Here is a 19,888-nt window from a genome sequence, read left to right as displayed (position 1 = left end):
TGCGTATTTGTAATAAGAGCCGTCATTTAAATTCACCTAATATGTAGCAGGTACATCTCTAAGTGTTTTCCCTATATTGCTTCATTTAGTCTTTAAAATAACCCCATGGGAGAATATGGTATTAATCCCATTTTTTCAGGTGAGGATATGTGAGGCACAGAGAAGTAAAGTAGCTTGCAACAAGGCCAAACAGCTGGAATCTGAACTCAGGCAGTCTACCACACTTGCCTATTATGCCGTGTAAGCATTCTCACATCCACTTTATTACGGTATGAGCTTGAAAATTAGAGATATACATAATGTAAGAGAACATACACTCCAAGTCAGCATCAGAGAGAAGCAAGCATGTGATTTTGGGGGAATCGACTCTATGACACCTAGATTTGTCATCAGGCTTTTTTCTTTCTCTTTAGTTCACAAATATGCCTGTATGTTTCAAGTCTGATGGATAACTAAGTTTGCCAAGTTTGCTGAGCCTTGGAAATTAATTATAGTTACAACAAAAAACATTTTATAATATAAGCTTATTTATGTTCATCTGAGGTTGGATAGTTTTCCATTAGAAATTTAGTTTTTTAGGAAAAACAGAGTTTAATTTTGGTTACATGAATTTTAAGAAAATAGAGACAGTTATCTGGCACAGTAAGCATGCCAGAAAGACATCAAGTATCAGGTGATAGAAATTCATAAACTCATGAACAAAGAATCCATTCATCCCTTGGCTTATTGAAAAGCAAATGAGAACATTGTGTAGGTTGCTAAGACAACTGAGATGTGATGATTAAATGTGAGATAATGGCAGAATCCCTGCACCTTTACGAATCAAATGTTTAGAATCTTTACTAAGCCCTCATCTATATTTACAGCTGAAACTTTAAGAGCATTAATTAAAAAAAAAAGAAACAAACAAAACAGGCTTCAGGCTTTTGAGCTCTGCTGATGAAGACGCTTGAAGCCTTCTGATCAGGAGAGAGCCCTAGTCTTGGAGAATGTGTGTGGTGTGGCAAAGAGAGGTGTTCCTGGCTGTGGATCAGTCCCATCTGGTAGCAGTGATGGATGAGCTGCCTGCCAGAGACTATTACCAATGAGTCAAGAACAAATATTTGCAACTGATTTATTTAAATTCCAAGTAAATATTTTCAAAATATGGGAAAGACTAGAAATAGTAGCTTTTTTTAGAATGTTGCTATTTCAAATTTGAAACTCTGGGCTCTCTCCATTTTGGCCACACTGTTCTCCCTGCTGTTGCTTGAACATGCCAGGCAGGCGTCCATTGAAGGGCCTGTGCATCCCTCAACCTGAAGTGAATGCACTTCCCCCAGCCTTCTTCTTGACTTACTCTCTCATATCCTTCAAGCCTTTACTTAAATATCATCTGATTTAAAATCACAATCTACTCTCCCCAATACTCCCCATCTTCCCTTTTATCACTAGAATTGATCACTTTCTAACATACTCCACTATTACGTATGCTCCTGTTTTGTTCACTGAAGTATCTCAAGCTTTCAGACCAGTGCCTGACACATGGTTGATACCCAATAAATGGTAACTTTAAGGGCAAGAATAAATGTTCCTATAATTGAACTGCTGAAAAGAAAACTAAGCTCCTCCTGTTTGTTCTCATGTTAAGTCGGCCCAACTTAAAATGGGACCCCCAATGTTTCTACTCACATTGAATAACAATTTTAATTATTACTGTGATGCAAAGTAGAGTCTTATCTTAGCTCCTCTGATCCTCTGGATAAAAATCACTAAACAAATGCTACTTTATGTGATGTGTTACTCTGACCAAATTAATTCAAAGCAGCTAACAGTCTCCGGAAAGACTGTTTTAGATCATTAACCATAAAGACTTCAGAGGAACTCAATTTAGTATAGAAGAGGCTGACCAGGGACATAGCCATTCTCTGGAATTCATCACTAATACATGTGAGGAAATCAGGAGTTTTCTTATTTTTGGAGGACAATGCAGGTTGTCAGAAAGAAGAATCCAGATCCTTCCACTGCCACCATGCCGATTTCAAGCCAAATCCATTATTTCACATTCTTAAGACAAAAAAAATGAATACACGATGTAGAAAATTTAGAAAATATGTTTAAACCATGAAAAAAATGGTGTATAAGATTTTCTCCAAAAAATAACCACAATTTGCTAAATGTCTCTCAGGCCTTTTAAGTAAGTCTCACTGTTGGTTTCCTTGCCTCCATGGCACCTGTGCCATGGCTGATCTGTCATCGTAAGTACAATTTTAATAATATTATTATCTGATCAGAAATTCAGTGGTGACCTCCTAATACCTGAAAGAGAGGTGGCCAAAATTTCAAGTTTGGACTACAAGTGATTGATGGCTGATTGTATTTCTTTAGGTAGGTTTGAGAACTGGTTTCAAAAGAAGGAAAGTCCAGACCTAGATACTCATTTTGGCAAATTTACCTTCAGAAAAGTAAATAATTTAAATTGCAGTATGAAGAACATTCATCAATTATCTAACAACTGGATTAACCGCAAGAAATGGAGAAAACAATTTCTATTTGGATTGGTTTTTGAGGGCAGAAAAAGAGATTGGGTTCATTGAATAGTAACTGGTCAGTTTGAGGATGGGGACAGGAAGGTCAAAAATTGGGTAGAAGGGTTTACAAAAAGAGGTGAATGGAGCTCCTTTTACTTTGAAGTCTGGCTGCCACTCCACTTAATGCTCTTGCAAGAGATCTCTATTTTGCAGATCATAGTTTGTAGACCCCTGACCTAAAATCGAGGTCCAAATCTCCATACTAGTGAAACAGATAACCAGTGAGTTACATATAATCAGAGAAGGAGCAAGTGATATATGCTGGATTACATAAAATGAAGGGCTTGGGGAAGGGATGTTGGATGAAATAGGTGGGTTGTATACTCTGGGTAGGGAAGAGGTAGAAAGTAGATGGCACCTGATGGGTTAGCTGCTCAGCATCCTTTTCTTGGAATTTGTTCTCACCACTGATTCATATGCTCCTAAATGTGGCTCCTGAAAGCCACTCTGATACCATTCCCTTCCATGGAAATTTGGAACTGAGATAAAGAGAAAGAGAGAGATTCTCTTATCTGGGTGTCTGAAGAGGTAAAAATTACAATATCGGAGCAGTGTCACATGGATATTTTCCTCCTATTGTGGGTCCTGCAGAAAAAATAAGACTGAGCAGCCAGCCAACCATCATAAAGAGAGAGAAAGACACTGAAGCAGCCAAGCAGTGAGGACAGGAAATCCAAGCCAACCACAATCTATGCGAAATTACCTATTTTCCAATCTCATCGACTATTTCTCCATATGAATCAAATGAGACTACTCACCAACCATCCATAAAAGATACCTTTCAATTTCAGTTTCTAGTCCTTTTTTCCCCCTTAACCTCACTGTGGATTCTCTTTCTCCCATTTCTTCAAATCTTATCTCTCCTTTGATACCCAGCTGTAGCCCTAAATCTTCCATGCAACTCTTCCTAACCACTCTGGCCCACCGTGTTCAGAATTCAGGCTACACTCTGGTGTATCATTCTTGACTATTCCTCAGTGAAATGAGCTCATCTGTAGAGCTAGCAGGGAAGTACTCTCCTAAACAGATGCTCTCAGCTAACTAACTGCACAGTACACAAATATCGTATTTTACTCTAATGTCTATGTAGGTAATGGTGACAGGAAAAGGGAATGAAAATCAAGGTACCTATGTGACTGGTACATTTTTTTTCTGGAATCTACTTTCTAGGGACCATGTTAAATTCAAGAACTCTTGTGTCAATCTAGAGCTAAAGGAAGAAAATGAAATGGGACTCAATGAACATCTAACACACCAGAGTAAGGGCAATAAGAGAGTGGATAACAGGTAGCCCAAGTAATCCTTGATCTCTTATGGACAGCAATTAGGCATGAATAGTACATGTCCTTATTTTTACCTCTTGCACACACTTTCACTTTTAAAGTTATTTGTTCATGCTTCTGTGTATACTCTAAATATCTACTAAATACTGTGTGTCTAATAACGAACAATCCCATATGGAAAGTGTATCATTTAAGAAAGGTTCATCCCACAACCCGGCAGACTAGAAAGGCAAGGTCTATATCCAAGGAAGCCATAGGGGATTTGTTGTATTAGTTCAGAGGCGAGGTGACAAGAGCCTGAACTTCCATAGTGGCAGTGGGAAGGGGCAGGATAGAGATTCAAAACACAACAGAGGAATATTAAATACAATTTGATGACCAACGGGATTTGGGAAAGGAAAGAGAGACATAAGTCAAGGATTATTCTGAAGTTCTGAGGCAGGACAACTGAGAGAATTATCACTGGAAAGAAAAGATCCTGGGGGATGGAAAGTAATCATTCTATACAAAGGGAGTTTGAGATGGCCAAGAAAAATCCCTAATAAAATTACATTAGGACTTTGTGGTTACAAGAGAAGTTACAGGAGAGACTGCAAGCTGGATTTGCATATTTGGAAGTTATTCATTCACTTAACGGGTATGTACTGAGGACCTGCTTTGTGCCAGGCCCTGTGCTATATCCTAACGTTACAACGGGGAGCAATAAAAGCAGAGATGATCCCTCACTTTGTGGAGCTTATAGTGTAGTGCATGAAGCAGTCATTAATCAAACGAGGCAACTGTGAAGGATAAGGCCATGAGGCCCTGATGATGGTGGGACCGGAAGCAGCAAAGGCTGCTCTGTGGAAGAAGTACTGAGCACAGAGCTGAAGGATGAGTTGAAATTCATGTTACCATGGGGAGCAAAAGAAAGCAGAGATGATCCCTCACTCTGTGGAGCTTATAGTGTAGTGCATGAAGCAGGCATTAATCAAACGAGGCAACTGTGAGGAGAAGGCCATGAGGCCCTGATGACGGTGGGGGCCAGAAGCAGCAAAGGCTGCTCTGAGGAAGAAGTATTGAGCAGAGATCTGAAGGATGAGTTGAAATTCAGCAGGTGAGCAAAGCTGGGAGGGGGAGGGGAGTGCAAGAGGGGAAGGAGCAGTCCAGCCTCTGTGGAGGGAGGAGCATGGCGTCTGTAAATGCAGATCTTCTTACAGGGGAAGGCTGATTGACACTGAGGCTAGAGTAATAGGAAGTGGCCAGAGCATTCTAGACATGGTGGGCTACGTCAAGAGTTGTGAACAGAGATTATATGTGAAAAAAACAAAATGAAATGGAAGGAAAGCAAAAAATGATCAAGAATAAAATCTCGGGATCTGAAGATAGTCAATAATGTATTACTAAGTCAAAGAAACGGTTACATAATTCCATGGACTATACAGTTAGGTTGTGTTACTGAAAGAACCTGTTGGGCTTCCCTGGTGGCGCAGTGGTTGAGAGTCTGCCTGCTAATGCAGGGGACACGGGTTCGAGCCCTGGTCTGGGAGGATCCCACATGCCACGGAGCAACTAGGCCCGTGAGCCACAGCTACTGAGCCTGCGCGTCTGGAGCCTGTGCTCCGCAACAAGAGAGGCCGCGATAGTGAAAGGCCCGCGCACCGCGATGAAGACTGGCCCCCGCTTGCCACAACTAGAGAAAGCCCTCGCACAGAAACGAAGACCCAACACAGCAAAAATAAAAATAAATAAATTACTAAAAAAAATAAAAAGCCCTTTTAAAAAAAAAAAAAAAAAAGAAAGAACCTGTTTATTGGAACTACATCTTGAAATTTTCAGGTTTGAGGAAATGTAACCTGGTATTAATAATTTTTGATGCTTCTTGGAGACAGAATTTTGGGCTAAATGGACCTCTAATTTGACTCAGTGAAATACAATGTGTGTTTTCACCAAGGGGCCCTCAGCTTTCACTGCTATGAAAACAATATAGCATTTAATTTTTTGACAGGCAATTATATACAGATAAACATTTCAGGCTTCTGGAACTATTGCAATAATTATTTTGCTAGAAAATAATCATGTATAACTTAATACTTTAAATATGACACTGTCATATCATAACTATTTACATAAGATGAATTAGTTGCATTTTTTAGGCTTTTACACATAAACATTGAATAGATAAACTTCCTGAGGCTCACTTAAATATTATGATATTAAACTGAGATTGATTCCAATGCTTCCTTAAAAGCTGGAGATTTGTTCTGCCTTTCTCTTGGTAGTTGTAGTTAGTATAGACTAGGGCACCCTCACCATTACCCACAGAATCTTTTTTATTCTCCATGTGCAAAAACTATCATCTTAGCTCATATGTACCATAAGTACTTCCTATATATATACTTTCATATTCTCCTTTAGATCTCTTTACTGTAATCTTCTGGCAATACTGCAGCCACGATGAGACAGAGCCATCATAGGAAAAGAACTGGTATAATTCCCAGAAGTCACATCACAGCTCAATTTCACCAAAAGTTTTATTTCCTTTTACTCCTTAATGAACAAAACAAGTATATAACAAAACTGGCTGATTTGAGTTTTATCTCCTTTCTAAGTTCTTGATCTCTTCTTGGTGAAAATGCTCTAATAGTTAGTGGCCCAAAAGGGAAAAAATAAAGAGAAACAGAAGTTTACCAGAGAAATCATTCAGGTATTATGGGGACTATTTTATATATAGGCACTCTAAGATATTTGCCAAGAATGCAATTAAATAATGAGATAAATTATTTCCTCACCTCATAAGGGAAGAGTTTAAAAAAAAAGTGAGACTGATAGAAACTTCTAACTTCACTCCAGGAAATATCTATTATTTTAAATTAAACAAAAACCATGTATTGGGCCTCCCTGGTGGCGCAGTGGTTGAGAGTCCGCCTGCCGATGCAGGGGATACGGGTTCGTGCCCCGGTCCGGGAGGATCCCATATGCCGCGGAGCGGCTGGGCCCGTGAGCCATGGCCGCTGAGCCTGCGCGTCCGGAGCCTGTGCTCCGCAACGGGAGAGGCCACAACAGTGAGAGGCCCGCATACCGCAAAAAAAAAAACAAAAAAACAAAAAAACAAACAAACAAAAAAAACATGTATTTTCAGGGATGGCTCATGTTAGACACAAATCTACACAAATAAAGTCACATGAATATAGAAAAAAATCAACATAAAAATGATAATTCAGATTTTGTTTTAAGATGGTCTGTCTAGTAATAGACTTAATTTTAGGGAAAGGTAAAGCATGAGAAATATAAATTTTAGTTTTCTCATGTACCCATTTGAAGGTTAACATGGGTTTTAAGAACAAAGGCCAATAACACTACATTCTCAACATGGTTACGACACAGACGAAAGTAAAAAAAAAAAAGTACATTTAAAGAATGTCAGTTTTTCCATGAAGCACATTCTATCCCTTTCCATATGACATCAAGTTCAATACAGTCTAATGAAACTGAGAGAATACTGTCCCTAATGTCTGACTTTCAGTATATACACATAATATTATTTCTAAGAAAACATTTGACCTTCCTTATATTGTATGGGTTTGTAAATTCTCTTTCTTCTAATCTACCAGTCACATCTGTGGGCCAAGCATCTCCTTCCAAAAGAGGAATTAAGGCCAAGCAAGACAAAGAATTTGCTGATACACATATGTCACTCCAAAAATGTCCCTGGCAAAGTCTCCACACCCAATTTAATTACTTCCCTACTGTAAAAACACTTTCCATCTGCATTTATTCTAATCTTTTCAAATCCAAAACCAACATACTATAAAGCTAGCTAAATAAATGAATGATATTAGCTTTAGGTTCCAAGTGAGGGAGCATTTTATAAGGCAGTGGGTCTCCAGCTCCCATGCATTTTATGCTGATACCGTATTTCATTTTGAGCTCAGGTTTTTTTTTTGTTTGTTTTGTTTTTTGTTTTTTTTTTTGCGGTACACGGGCCTCTCACTGTTGTGGCCTCTCCCGTTGCGGAGCACAGGCTCCGGACGCACAGGCTCAGCGGCCATAGCTCACGAGACCAGCCGCTTCGCAGCATGCGGGATCCTCCCGGACCGGGGCACGAACCCGTGTCCCCTGCATCAGCAGGCAGACTCTCAACCACTGCACCACCAGGGAAGCCCTTGAGCTCAGTTCTTTACTATAGATTTGTTTAGAATAGAATTACCTAGCCCCAGGCCTTAACTCTCTTTCTCTTTCTCTCTCTCCCCGGCCCTCCCACACACATATACACACACACAGAGGGGAGGGAAGGAGGGAGGCATGGGGGAGAGAGAGAGAATATATGAATGTTTGTGGTTCTTAATGATCAAAAAAAATGTACCCATACATGTATATGCTAAAGTAATGCTGCCCATTATCTATAATAAAGGCATCTTCATGTTTTTTCTGATTGTTTATAAAAACTGAACCTCAGTACATGCATATAATAATTACTAATTTTGGCATCCCTTGATTCGTTGACTATTCAGTAAGCTATTGTATCCTTTTTGTGCAAGATGTTCTGTAGCGTATCTTTATTCTCTTCTTGGTGTTCCGTCACTGCACAGACTTAATGCCATTTTGCCACTCCCAGACCTAATATCTGTGAATAAATAGAGAAGCCAAGAATAGCCACTTCTTTTTGTTACTGACACTATGAGGGTGTGGAGGTTGTCATTTGCACCATAAATTAGGAGAAGGGACCAGACACTATCAAAATGTCTGGGCAACACTGAATCAATAAATGATTCTAAGTTTTCTTGAAGGCCTTTCCATCTCGGTTTTTTATAAACAAGGGTGCTTTATGTGTTTGTTTTTTATATCACAAAGCTTTAGAGTCCTTAGAAATTGATTTGCCTAATTTTACCCATATATTGCAGATTAGGAAACTTTTAGAAGCAGCTAATCCATAGCAACCAACTAGTAGTTTCCAAGAAGTCAAGACACTTTTCAATTAGTTTTTATTATATAATAATAATATATAATAAATATATTTAAAACAATCTTTTAAAAACAACTGTTATTTATCTTAAAAATAAAATTGCACTTTTAAGGCCATATGGGTTGGGATTTGCTAGATAAATGAGAATGATCTAATTCCAGGTTTAAATACATTGAGATCTGAATTCTCTTTTTCTTTCCTAACTTACTGATATAAATTGAAAACACTGAGTCACTTTGGTGGCTTTCTGCTTGTTTAAAATTTGTTCAAGCACTAACACTATCTGTCCAAAAATCCTGAGGGGCCTAAAGAGTAAAACATTTTGATATACAATATTAATAAAAAGAATATAATTATATGTTCTCTTTTCCCTACTAACCCTCAAGACCAGCTATTTGCAAAGATTATCTAATTAGTTAAACTATAAGTCATAGGTGGGTTTCTCATATAGGTCAGCAAAATGGTCAAGAAGGAAATGTCCACAGGGAATAGAGCTTGAGTCTCCCCTCTCCACACATCCTGGAATTCCTTTGCTTTGTAGGAAAAAATTAATGGTTCATCCATTTCCTAAAGCTCCAATAAGCTAAAAGTATTTGGTTCTATTTTGATATCGAATCATAAAAGACAAAGATCATATGTCAAAAATCCTATATCATATTATATACTTTTGATGATCCAAAAGAAAAGGCCATACACAATCATTTCACTATAATATATATAGGAATTAATTATAAGAATATCATATTACATAAAACAAAGGAAGATTTACTCAAACTGTGAATGGACTGTATATAGTATATACTTGCTTTCCAAAAGGAAAATATGGTGGTCATTAACATTTTACCTAGCTCTGTATTGTTTTACTATACCAAGAGAATCACTACATACATCATAAGCTGCAGCAAGTAGGACAAAATAAACTAAAACCCATCTCACCATTAAACAAATTTCTTAATGCAAGAAGTTAAGCTATATCATTTATATCATATGAAGGATATGCATTTACTATTGTTATGATATTTAAAATACTTTTACTTACCCATTTAAAATTTTGAAATAAAAACAATGAGAATGTATAGACCTAAAAATGTCTGTTAGGCATCTGGTCCAACCAGAAACAACTAAATGGGGCTAAACTCCTATATGTAGTAGCCTGACCACTTTAATTCATCATTTCTTCAAGCTCTATATAACCATAAAGAGAATGCCAAGTTAATTTTTATCTTTTCTCTTTGATGGCATTCTCAAAATCTAGCAATGTTTGATTGAAAAAAAGGTAGATTTTAGGTAAACACAGATTTAAGAGGCATTCAGTTTCTGGCAAAATTTCAAATGTGAATATGTTATAAGAAGAGATTAGAAAGAAAAATGAGGGTGAACTTAAAATAATGGATGCTAAGGGAACATATTTTCCAGTGTTCCTAGAGATGTTCCCACTATTGTTCTTTAAAGTTGACTTCAATCAGTGCCCTTTTTATTAATACTATGATTAATGGCATCCTAGCCAGTCTAATGTGTAATTTCCATACAGATAAGTTCTTAAACGCAATGTTTTAAAACACAGTTGTATCTGGAGTCTAATGTCTTATTAGTTCTCCAAAATTGCAATTTCTCTTAGTGAAGTCTTGGCCCCTATTTTACTGTACCTGGAATTCTGGGGTTCTGGAACATCTGATTCTGTGCACGTTTTCTTTACCTGTAAGAAAAGAGTACTAGTTAGTCTCATATGAAAATACAACTTCCTCATTCAGGTTCACACACTTGTTAAACTTAAAGTGGCTACAGCTCTGCTCACCAAGATCTCTATAAAATACTCCCCACATTTTACAGCAGTAGCATGTGGTATTAAATAGTGTATTTCATTATTATCCTATGAACAGCTGCCAAAGGCACTTCCCTAGACTCCATTAGTATGTAAAATGTTCAGCTAAAATAGCTTGGGACTAGCTTAACTAGGAACACAGAAACCAAAGAACCAGGTTTCCCACTTAGGAAGTGGAAAGTCATACTGCTCTCAATTCACTAAGAAATGTTTTTCCAGTTGATACTGCTTCTGTCTCCTACTAAAGCACACAATAATAAACACCAGGTTCTGGGGGCAAAGCACAGTGTTAGCTAAAACATTCATATAATAATTTTCATTTTCTCAATCCAGTGGCTGTATGTTTTATATATTTCTCAGTATATCAATTAAGTTTTGGCATTGTTCACAGACATCTCATATATATTTAGAGTATACTTTGCAGACTGTATTTCACCTTTGTGGTTTTTAACCCACAAAAGGTAAAGAATGAAAATAACTTATACTTTTAGGACACGCTATCCATTTCTGGACAAAAGTGTGTGATACATCCTCTAAAATAAGGTAAAGCACACATCCATTGCCTTTCACAATTTAACTTCAAGCACAGATAACTATGTCTGATTATTATGGTCTTAATGGTACATTATATGTAAAGTAAATTCCGTTTCAAAAATTCCTTAGTTAATATGGATCATAAACAGTATACATTAACAAGTCCATTGTCATACACTCTGGGTGTTCACATTGCCATGGTCTATTTATGCAACCTACAGAATCCAAGGCACTTTAACCTCTAATATGTAGCTTGGAAGTGAAAATAAGTCTACTGAATATACACCATGAGTATACTACATAAGTGTGAACTGTGATACAAACGGCATCACTTAAGAGTAAGTTTTAAATGTTAAAGATACAGCGTTGTCTTTCCAGCTCACAAAGTAACTCTTTCCTCTTCTGACTTAAAAATACAAATACAAAAAAAAAAAGATCCTTACACTTTCAAAAATCCACGTTTTTGCTTTCAGTTCTAAGCCTAGATGTTTTATAATTGGGGAAATCAAGTATTTGCTTGATTAACTATACTCTTTTTTGCATCCACTGTATACATTCATACAGTATGAAAATAAAACTGGTTAGCAAAGAAATTATTATCTCTGTCCTATTAAGTAACATCTTCTATGCTCTTAATATGAAACTTAGCACCAAGAGATGGAAGGGTGAAGAAATATTTTTGAGTAATTAGTTTAAAAAAAAAGAAGAGGGAAAAAGGAAAACTTTTCTTAAAATGTAAGCATAAAATTCACTATGAAACCCACAAAAGTCCATTAAAAATTCCAAGAAAAATAACTAAAAGGGAAGGACACGATAATAAAACCCTTCTTACCCACTGGTTCTTTCCTATGATTCATCACCAGAAACTATATGAACTGCCCAATGAATATGTAGAGATCACCTCAAAGTGAATGTCACTTTCTGAAAGACTATGATAGCTTGACTTTGGGACTGACTAAAGGAGCTCCAGATCACACAAGCAAACTAGACAGATACTTCCAAGCAAGAGTCAGAATGAGACAAGCTTCTTATGGTTTAAAAAGCAAAGATTTTTAAAAATCTTTAATACCAATGGCTTTACAAAACATCTTTCTCCAAATAACTAACCAGAAAGTTCTTATTATTTTAATTTATTCTTAAAGTTGTAATTGTAATGCCAGATAACAGAATTATTGATTACTTACTATCTAGTTTGCACAGTCCCAGATTCATAGCTTATGCTTAATAAGAATATGATGAAAGATTGAAGTAGATATAGATATTCTTTTAGATATTGTTAGAACTTTGCATTCTTCAAAGTAATTCGTTTTGGGGGGTTTATTCATTTGTTCATGGTCGAATGAGGGAAGAATAATATTTAAGATACCATAACTACTATAGGAGAGGTCTATACAGTGAGGTTGATGTTCAGAGGACAATCTACTTATTCAGAGGCAAGTGACTTCTGAACTAAGTCTTAAAGGACATAGACTTCAAAGACGAAATCTGGAAAAAAGTAGGTACTTCAACGTCATGGGGTTTGTCAGAGGAACCATATTATGAAGACCTTATAAATGGTAAAGAATTTGGAATTTAATCTTTGGACAATGAAGACCGATGAAGGATTTTAAGAAACAGACTGGGTAGAGATGGTGCAGGAGGTAGTGTGGAAGGGGACAGGCTGAGGACTGAGAGACAGATAAGAGCCTAATGCAGCAAGAGAGAAAGTATACATTCCATGAAAGCAGACATGGCATTGATCTTGTATAGCACTAATCCTTAGCTCCTTGCTATGGTCTGAATGTTTGTACCCCTTCAGAATTCATATGTATAATCCTCACCCCCCAGAATTAGAAAGTGGGGCCTTTGGGAGGTGCTTAGATCATGAAAATGAAGGCTCTACAAATGGGATTAATGCTCTTACAAATGAGACCCCACAGAGCTCCCTAGCCCTTCTACCATGTGAGGACACAGTGAGAAAAAGTCACTGGCTCTAAACCAGAAGGTGGGCTCTCACCATATACAACCATGCTGGAGCCTCCATCTTGCATTTCCCAGCCTCCAGAATGGTGAGAAATAAATTTCTGTTGTTTATAAACTACCTGCAGTATTTTGTTATAGCAGCCCAAATGGATTAAGAGAGTCCCCAAATACTAGTTCACTAAGTGAATCATTCAATCCATCAGTGAGAGATGGTGAAGACCTGAATTAAGACAGGAGCCATAGGGAGAGTTGAGATGATGTTTTTGATAGATACTTCTAAGACAGAATTGACCGAATATTGTAATTGATTGAAACAAAGTATAAAGTAGAATATGATCTGACCTGTTAATCTGTCCTTGAAAAAACTTTGGTAATACCAAAGATCAAAAAAAAAAAAGTTAACTTATGACTTTTTAAAAATACTTCAAAACCCTATCTTTCCTCTGAATTGATGGAGAAAAGTTAGATGATCATTAAGAAACTTGTTTTGCAAGTTCTGGTTATGCAGAGACGTTAATCACAAGTCATGCAAGCTCCAATCATCATGTTCTATTCTGCCTTCCAAAAAGAAGAACTGGTAAGAATTATCCTACCTGATGAAAAGACAACCTACAGAATGGGAGAAAATATTTGTAAATGATGTGAGAGACAAGGGCTTAATCTCCAAAATATACAAACAGCTCATACAACTCAACAACAAAAAAACAAACAACCCAATCGAAAAATGGGCAGAAGACCTTAACAGACATTTCTCCAAAGAAGACATACAGATAGCCAGTAGGCACCTGAAAAGATGCTCAACATCACTAATTATTAGAGAAATGCAAATCAAAGCTACAATGAGGTACTACTACCTCACACCAGTCAGAATGGTCATCATTAAAAAAGTCTACAAATAACAAATGCTGGAGAGGGTGTGGAGAAAAGGGAACCCTTTTACACGGTTGGTGGGAATGTAAGTTGGTACAGCCACTATGGAAAACAGTATGGAGGTTCTGCAGAAAACTAAATATAGAATTACCATATGATCCAGCAATCCCACTACTGGGAATATACCCAGATGAAACTATAATTCAGAAAGATATAGGCACCCCTATGTTCATAGTAACACTGTTCACAATCGCCAAAACATGGAAACAACTTATCCCATTGACAGATGAATGGATAAGGAAGATGTGGTGTGTGTACACACACACACATACACACACACACATGCACACACACAATGGAATACTACTCAGCCATAAAAAAGAAACAAATGATGCCATTTGCAGCAACATAGATGCAACTAGAGATTATCATACTTAGTGAAGTAAGTCAGAAAGAAAGACAAATACCATATGATATCACTTATATCACTAAAATATGGCACAAATGAACCTATCTACAAAACAGAAACAAACTCATAGATATAGAGAACAGACATGTGGTTGCCCAGGGGGTGGGGGGAGGGAACAGGATGGGCTGGGAGTTTGGGGTTGATAGATGCAAACTATTACATTTAGAATGGATAACCAAGGTCCTACTCTATAGCACAGGAAACTATACTCAATACCCTGTGATAAACCATAATGGACGAGAATATAAAAACATGTATATCTGTATAAATGAGTCACTTTGCTGTATGGCAGAGATCGGCACACCATTGTAAATCAACTCTAGTACAATAAAAAATAATAAATAAAAATTTTAAATAAAGAAACTTGTATGTTCACAGTGTCTTGGTCACAGAATTAGAAGCCAAATGGAGAGTTTTACCTAAATTTAAACACACTGTCCCATTTGAGAGATCAATACTTCATTAAACAGTGACTGCTGAAATATACACACTATTAAAGGAAGACTATTCTTACAAAATACATAGAATTTTGTCTTTAATGACCACTAATTTAGTTTTGAATTTGTCTTGAATAAAGCTGAAACAAACAGGCCAAGAAACGAGGCAGAATTTCATGCCCATAATTTAAATCCAAATCTTAGTTTTCATAAGACACACAAGGAAATGAGCCAAAAATACGTCAAGAGAAAAAAAGACAAATAATGTTAAATGCATTTACTTGGTGGCAAAAATGTGAATTTTAACCCTACTTAATGTTATAAAAGTACATGCAAAAATCAAAGCAAGATGAAAAAGAATTGAGTTTATTTCAAGAAACTAACTATTAATACATAATGAAGATACAAACATCAAACACTGAAAAAATTTTTGAATGAATGAACAACAGCTAAAATATTGGGGTGTTTATCATATGCCAGGCACATGCTTAGGTAGATACTACTTTATATCTCAATTCACAGATGATGATGCTGAGAACTAGAAAGAACTACATAATTGCTGCAAGCAATTATCTAGTAAATTTTAAATCCTGATCTATGAGGGCACTTTAATAAGTAAATGTTAAAAAACTAAAATTCATAAACATATAAACTAATCTCTTTAAAATGAAGATCAAAACATCTTAATATTTAAAAGTTCAATTTTTAATATTTCATAATCATGATAATTGCTGCCATTTATTAAGTATTCTTTTCCACTCATTGTACTGGACTATATATATGTAATATCACTTAATCTATGAAGTCGGGAGTGATGGATGAAATCCTCCTTCTACAAATGAGAAAACCAAGGCTCAGAGAGGTTAAGCAACTTGGCAATGTCCCACAGCTAGCACTAACAGGGACAGAATTAGAACTGAATGCTCCACAGCAAGCCTTTCTCTCCGATGCTAGATTTGCCAGTTGCTTTTATCAGGTTGTTTTAAAATTAAGAGTTGAAACTAACATTCTGTGGAACAATTTTTGACGCTACTATTTACTTCTTGCAATATATTAACCATCAAATAAATGTTTTAAATTAGACTACTGAAGTAACCTTTTTTTTTTTTAACCAAGCACTAGTAACATGTACCAACACCCTAACAAGTGCAAAGATGGTCTAATGCATAAAACAACATCTGTTTTGTTGTCTTTGCTGTTGTTGTATGTCTGAGGTATCAGGATCCACTCATTCAACAAGGCTTTACTGAATGTTTTGGGGTTATGAGGCGCCCTTCTAGGCACGGCGATGAACTAGACCTGAACAGTCCAGCAAAGTAGCCACTAGACACACTGTGGCTATTTAGAACTTGAAATGTGGTTAAGTCTAAACTGAGATGTGCTAGAAATGTGAAAGGCACATGGGATTTCAAGGACTTAGTATTCAAAAAAGGGAAAATATCTCAATATTTTTTATACTCAAATAAAATGATATTTAGGTGTACTGGGTTATAATCACTTCTTTTTACTTTTCTAACAAAGCTAAAATCACAAGTGGTTTGGACTATATTTCTGTTGAACAGTGCTGACTTAGACGAACAAAAACCTGCCTGCATGGATCATGCATTCTAGTGGAGGAGATATAAAGTAAAAATGTAAACAGATAAGCAACGAATATAAAGTCAGCAGCAACGATTGCCAAGAGAAAATGAAGCAGAATAAGGGGTTAGAAAAGACTGTTCAACAGTATTACATTAGCTAGCCACTTATAAAAAAACTGATGTTCTTATTTCACAAAACCATTCACTCTTCAAATTTTTTAGGCTGTTATGTACATGAGTAATATAAATTGTACTTTTTAAACAATTATAAAGAATGTGGGATCTGGTATTGAGAATAATGAATATTTCCAATGTCTGGAAAATATATGTATAAAATATAATCTCTAGAATGTTTTGCATTATGACAATTATATTCAAGTATAAAAATCAACTTAAAATTTTTCACATTTTATAACACTAGGTACTTTGAGAGGCTTACAATCTTTTGAGGGAAAACAGAATTAACTAGTAAAAAAAATTGCAAAGAAAAACCAGTTTCTTTTATCCCATCCACCATCTTCTAAAAGAGCTGGAACCAACTATCCCAATTATTTTGTAATCTTGCTGTTTATAAATCCTGAAACATTAACAATAATAAAAAAATGTAGGACTTTCCTGGTGGCGCAGTGGTTAAGAGTCTGCCTGCCAATGCAGGGGACACGGGTTCAAGCCCTGGTCCGGGAAGATCCCACATGCTGCAGAACAACTAAGCCCGTTTGCCACAACTACTGAGCCTGTGCTCTAGAGCGTGCGAACCACAACTACTGAGCCCACGTGCCACAACTACTGAAGCCCGCCACCTAGAGCCTGTGCTCTGCAACAAGAGAAGCCACCACAATGAGAAGCCTGCGCACTGCAATGAAGAGTAGCCCCTGCTCGCCGCAACGAGAGAAAAGCCCGCATGCAACAATGAAGACCCAAATCAGCCAAAAAATAAATAAATAAATAACGTAAAGGATGGAATAATGGAAGAAGACATTTTAAAAAGACCTCTTTTGTAACTTTATTTTGTTTTGAAGTGAAATTTAATGATTAGGCCTTAGAGCATACTATACAGTGATAATAAAAGATCAATTCTGAAACTATAAATCCAAGATAAAAACTTTATAAATGAAAATTTGCTGATGTAATGAATAACTTATACATATTTTTGTGGGTAGTATGTAAGACAATTTTTATTTCTTCACTGAACTCTGTAGAGAATCTAATAAAAAATAGATTTGAATGCATTACTGTTTAAGGAAAACAATGGATAAAATATAGATATAAAAATAAAATTCGTTCCTCCAATACAAACTATATTGTAGGTTATTTCAAGCAATACTCTTCGGAATACAGAAAGTGATACAGAATTAATGTTAACAATAATTGTCAGCTTTGATTTATTTCAAATGTGAATACTACAAAATGTGCATGACTCAGTAAATAATATTTATACAAATACTGTAGTGTATCAATGCCTAGAGTCTCGTATTAGTACACACTTTATAAAATGTATTTTATGACTGGGTTAGATAAATTATTATAAATAATTGCTGATAAAGCAGAATGGGTACCTAACTTTAGTTACCATTAGTTTCTAATTTAAAGGAGACAGAGGTATAAATTGTTATGTGCCATTTTTTTCATATTTTCTAATACTTAGAATTTGGTCATATTTGAATTGTAAATTACATAACGGAACTTAAAAGTTTTTCTTATGATTATTCCAGCTTTATTCTAGAAATGTAAATTATCCTCTCAATTCCTACATCTCCATTAGATGACCTTTTTAACACATTTAATTTTTTCAATTAGGTGAACCAAGCTCAGAGCTTGATGTGCTTCCCCCTGAACATCCTGTTCTCTAATTAACAGCATTAAATAAATATGAATTAAACGATGTCCCTTTCTATTTTACTTTAGAATGCACACAGTAACATAACTAAGAAAATATAAAAGTAGGTATATGAATTAATTTTAAAATTGAGTCAAAATAATAACACTTGGCATACTCAAGTAAACATATATTTTTTGTAGTACAGGCTTTTGCCGAAAATTAGTCTAATGTTTATTTACTTAGAGTAGTGAAAGAAAATATATGTTCATTTTCTAAATATAATATTTGCAATTTAATACCACTTTAGAACTTACCACACTAGGTACACTTTAATGTGATAACTACGATTATTTGTGCAGCCAAGTAAATATAATTTGTGTTGAGAAGATCAGCATAGAATTGCTATTCTGCTATTCTCCCATACAAATTTACACTATCTAAACTGGCTTCTATGAAAACGTCTCCACATTTCTCAACGAGACTTATTTTACATTTTTTAGGTATGTTACAATTCAGTTCTTGACTTCTAAAAACTCAGTGCATGAAAAAAGAATCTTTGGAACACAAAGATTGTCACAAAGAGTTTTTAAAAAGATATCTCTGTTTTAATATGCTCATACAAATTTGAGAGTTTTTTCAAAAAAATAAAATACCATTTTGCCAAATGGTGGTCAGAAAATTAAAGTTTTGGAGACAGACTTTGTGAAAATCTAATTACTAAATAATCTAATAGAACTATTGTTATAATGTGTCATTCTTCCTTAGAAACAAAAATCTTGCAGCTCTATAATTCACACATTTCTGAAATTCTTTCCATGGAGTTAGGGAAGTTTCTTTACTCCTCCTTTTTCTTATTATATCCCTCTTTGATGTTTTTATCATTGCTTACTCGAGCTTCTCTCTGTAATACCAAGTATAGGTTTCCAAAAGCCCAAGGTACCACTTACTTATTATAAAAGTGTGTGAGAACTCTACTGCATCTACTTCAGTCCAAAGGAAAATTGCCATAACCCTTCTTTAACTGTTATTCATAGAGAAAGTATAAAGATACGATTGAATATTGTTATTAACTGCAACTGTAAACAAAAACAACATATAAGACGCTCATAATAGTGGGATTAGAGGGTTAATAAAAACAAAGCCACCACCGAAAACCTGAAGTGGAAATTATTTTACCCCTCTAGTATTGGACTGTCATGGCAAAATCTTTCTTGATTTCTGGCCTTTAATGCAGGAGCCTTCCAGAACCCAGGTTTGGGGGAGGGAGGTTATATAAAATTACACACTGGGGAGGAATTATGTTTTAAAGGTAAAAAATCCTATAGGCTATAACTCTTCATCAACTACAACTGTCACAATAGGGTTCAAATTATTTGAGAGTTCATTGCAAGGTTGAAAAGATTTAAAAAGAAACTTAGTAACAATGACTCAGGGAGACAAAGCATAATTATTCATGTTCAGTATATATGTATTAAATCAAATGTCAAGCCACATGAGCTTTTAAAATTCTGGAGTACATTTTCTCCTTAGTTATGCCATAGTCTTTTGTCACCTGCCATAAACTCTATATATACTGTATAAAATATTCAGGAAAATT

General features: G+C 35.8%; 1 protein-coding gene across 1 annotated transcript in view; it reads right to left on the bottom strand.

Moving 5' to 3' along the window:
* EYA4 (EYA transcriptional coactivator and phosphatase 4) overlaps positions 1-19,888 on the bottom strand; it is a 264,825-nt gene that overhangs the window by 113,154 nt on the left and 131,783 nt on the right. Inside the window, exon 3 of the mRNA XM_081251226.1 lies at positions 10,445-10,494. Within this exon, the coding sequence (XP_081107352.1) occupies positions 10,445-10,494 (50 nt within the window). The remainder of the gene's footprint in view (positions 1-10,444; positions 10,495-19,888) is intronic.

Source organism: Mesoplodon bidens (assembly GCF_964165515.1).
Source record: "Mesoplodon bidens genome assembly, chromosome: 12".
Lineage (NCBI taxonomy): Eukaryota > Metazoa > Chordata > Mammalia > Artiodactyla > Ziphiidae > Mesoplodon > Mesoplodon bidens.
This window is presented reverse-complemented; position numbering and strand designations above follow the sequence as displayed.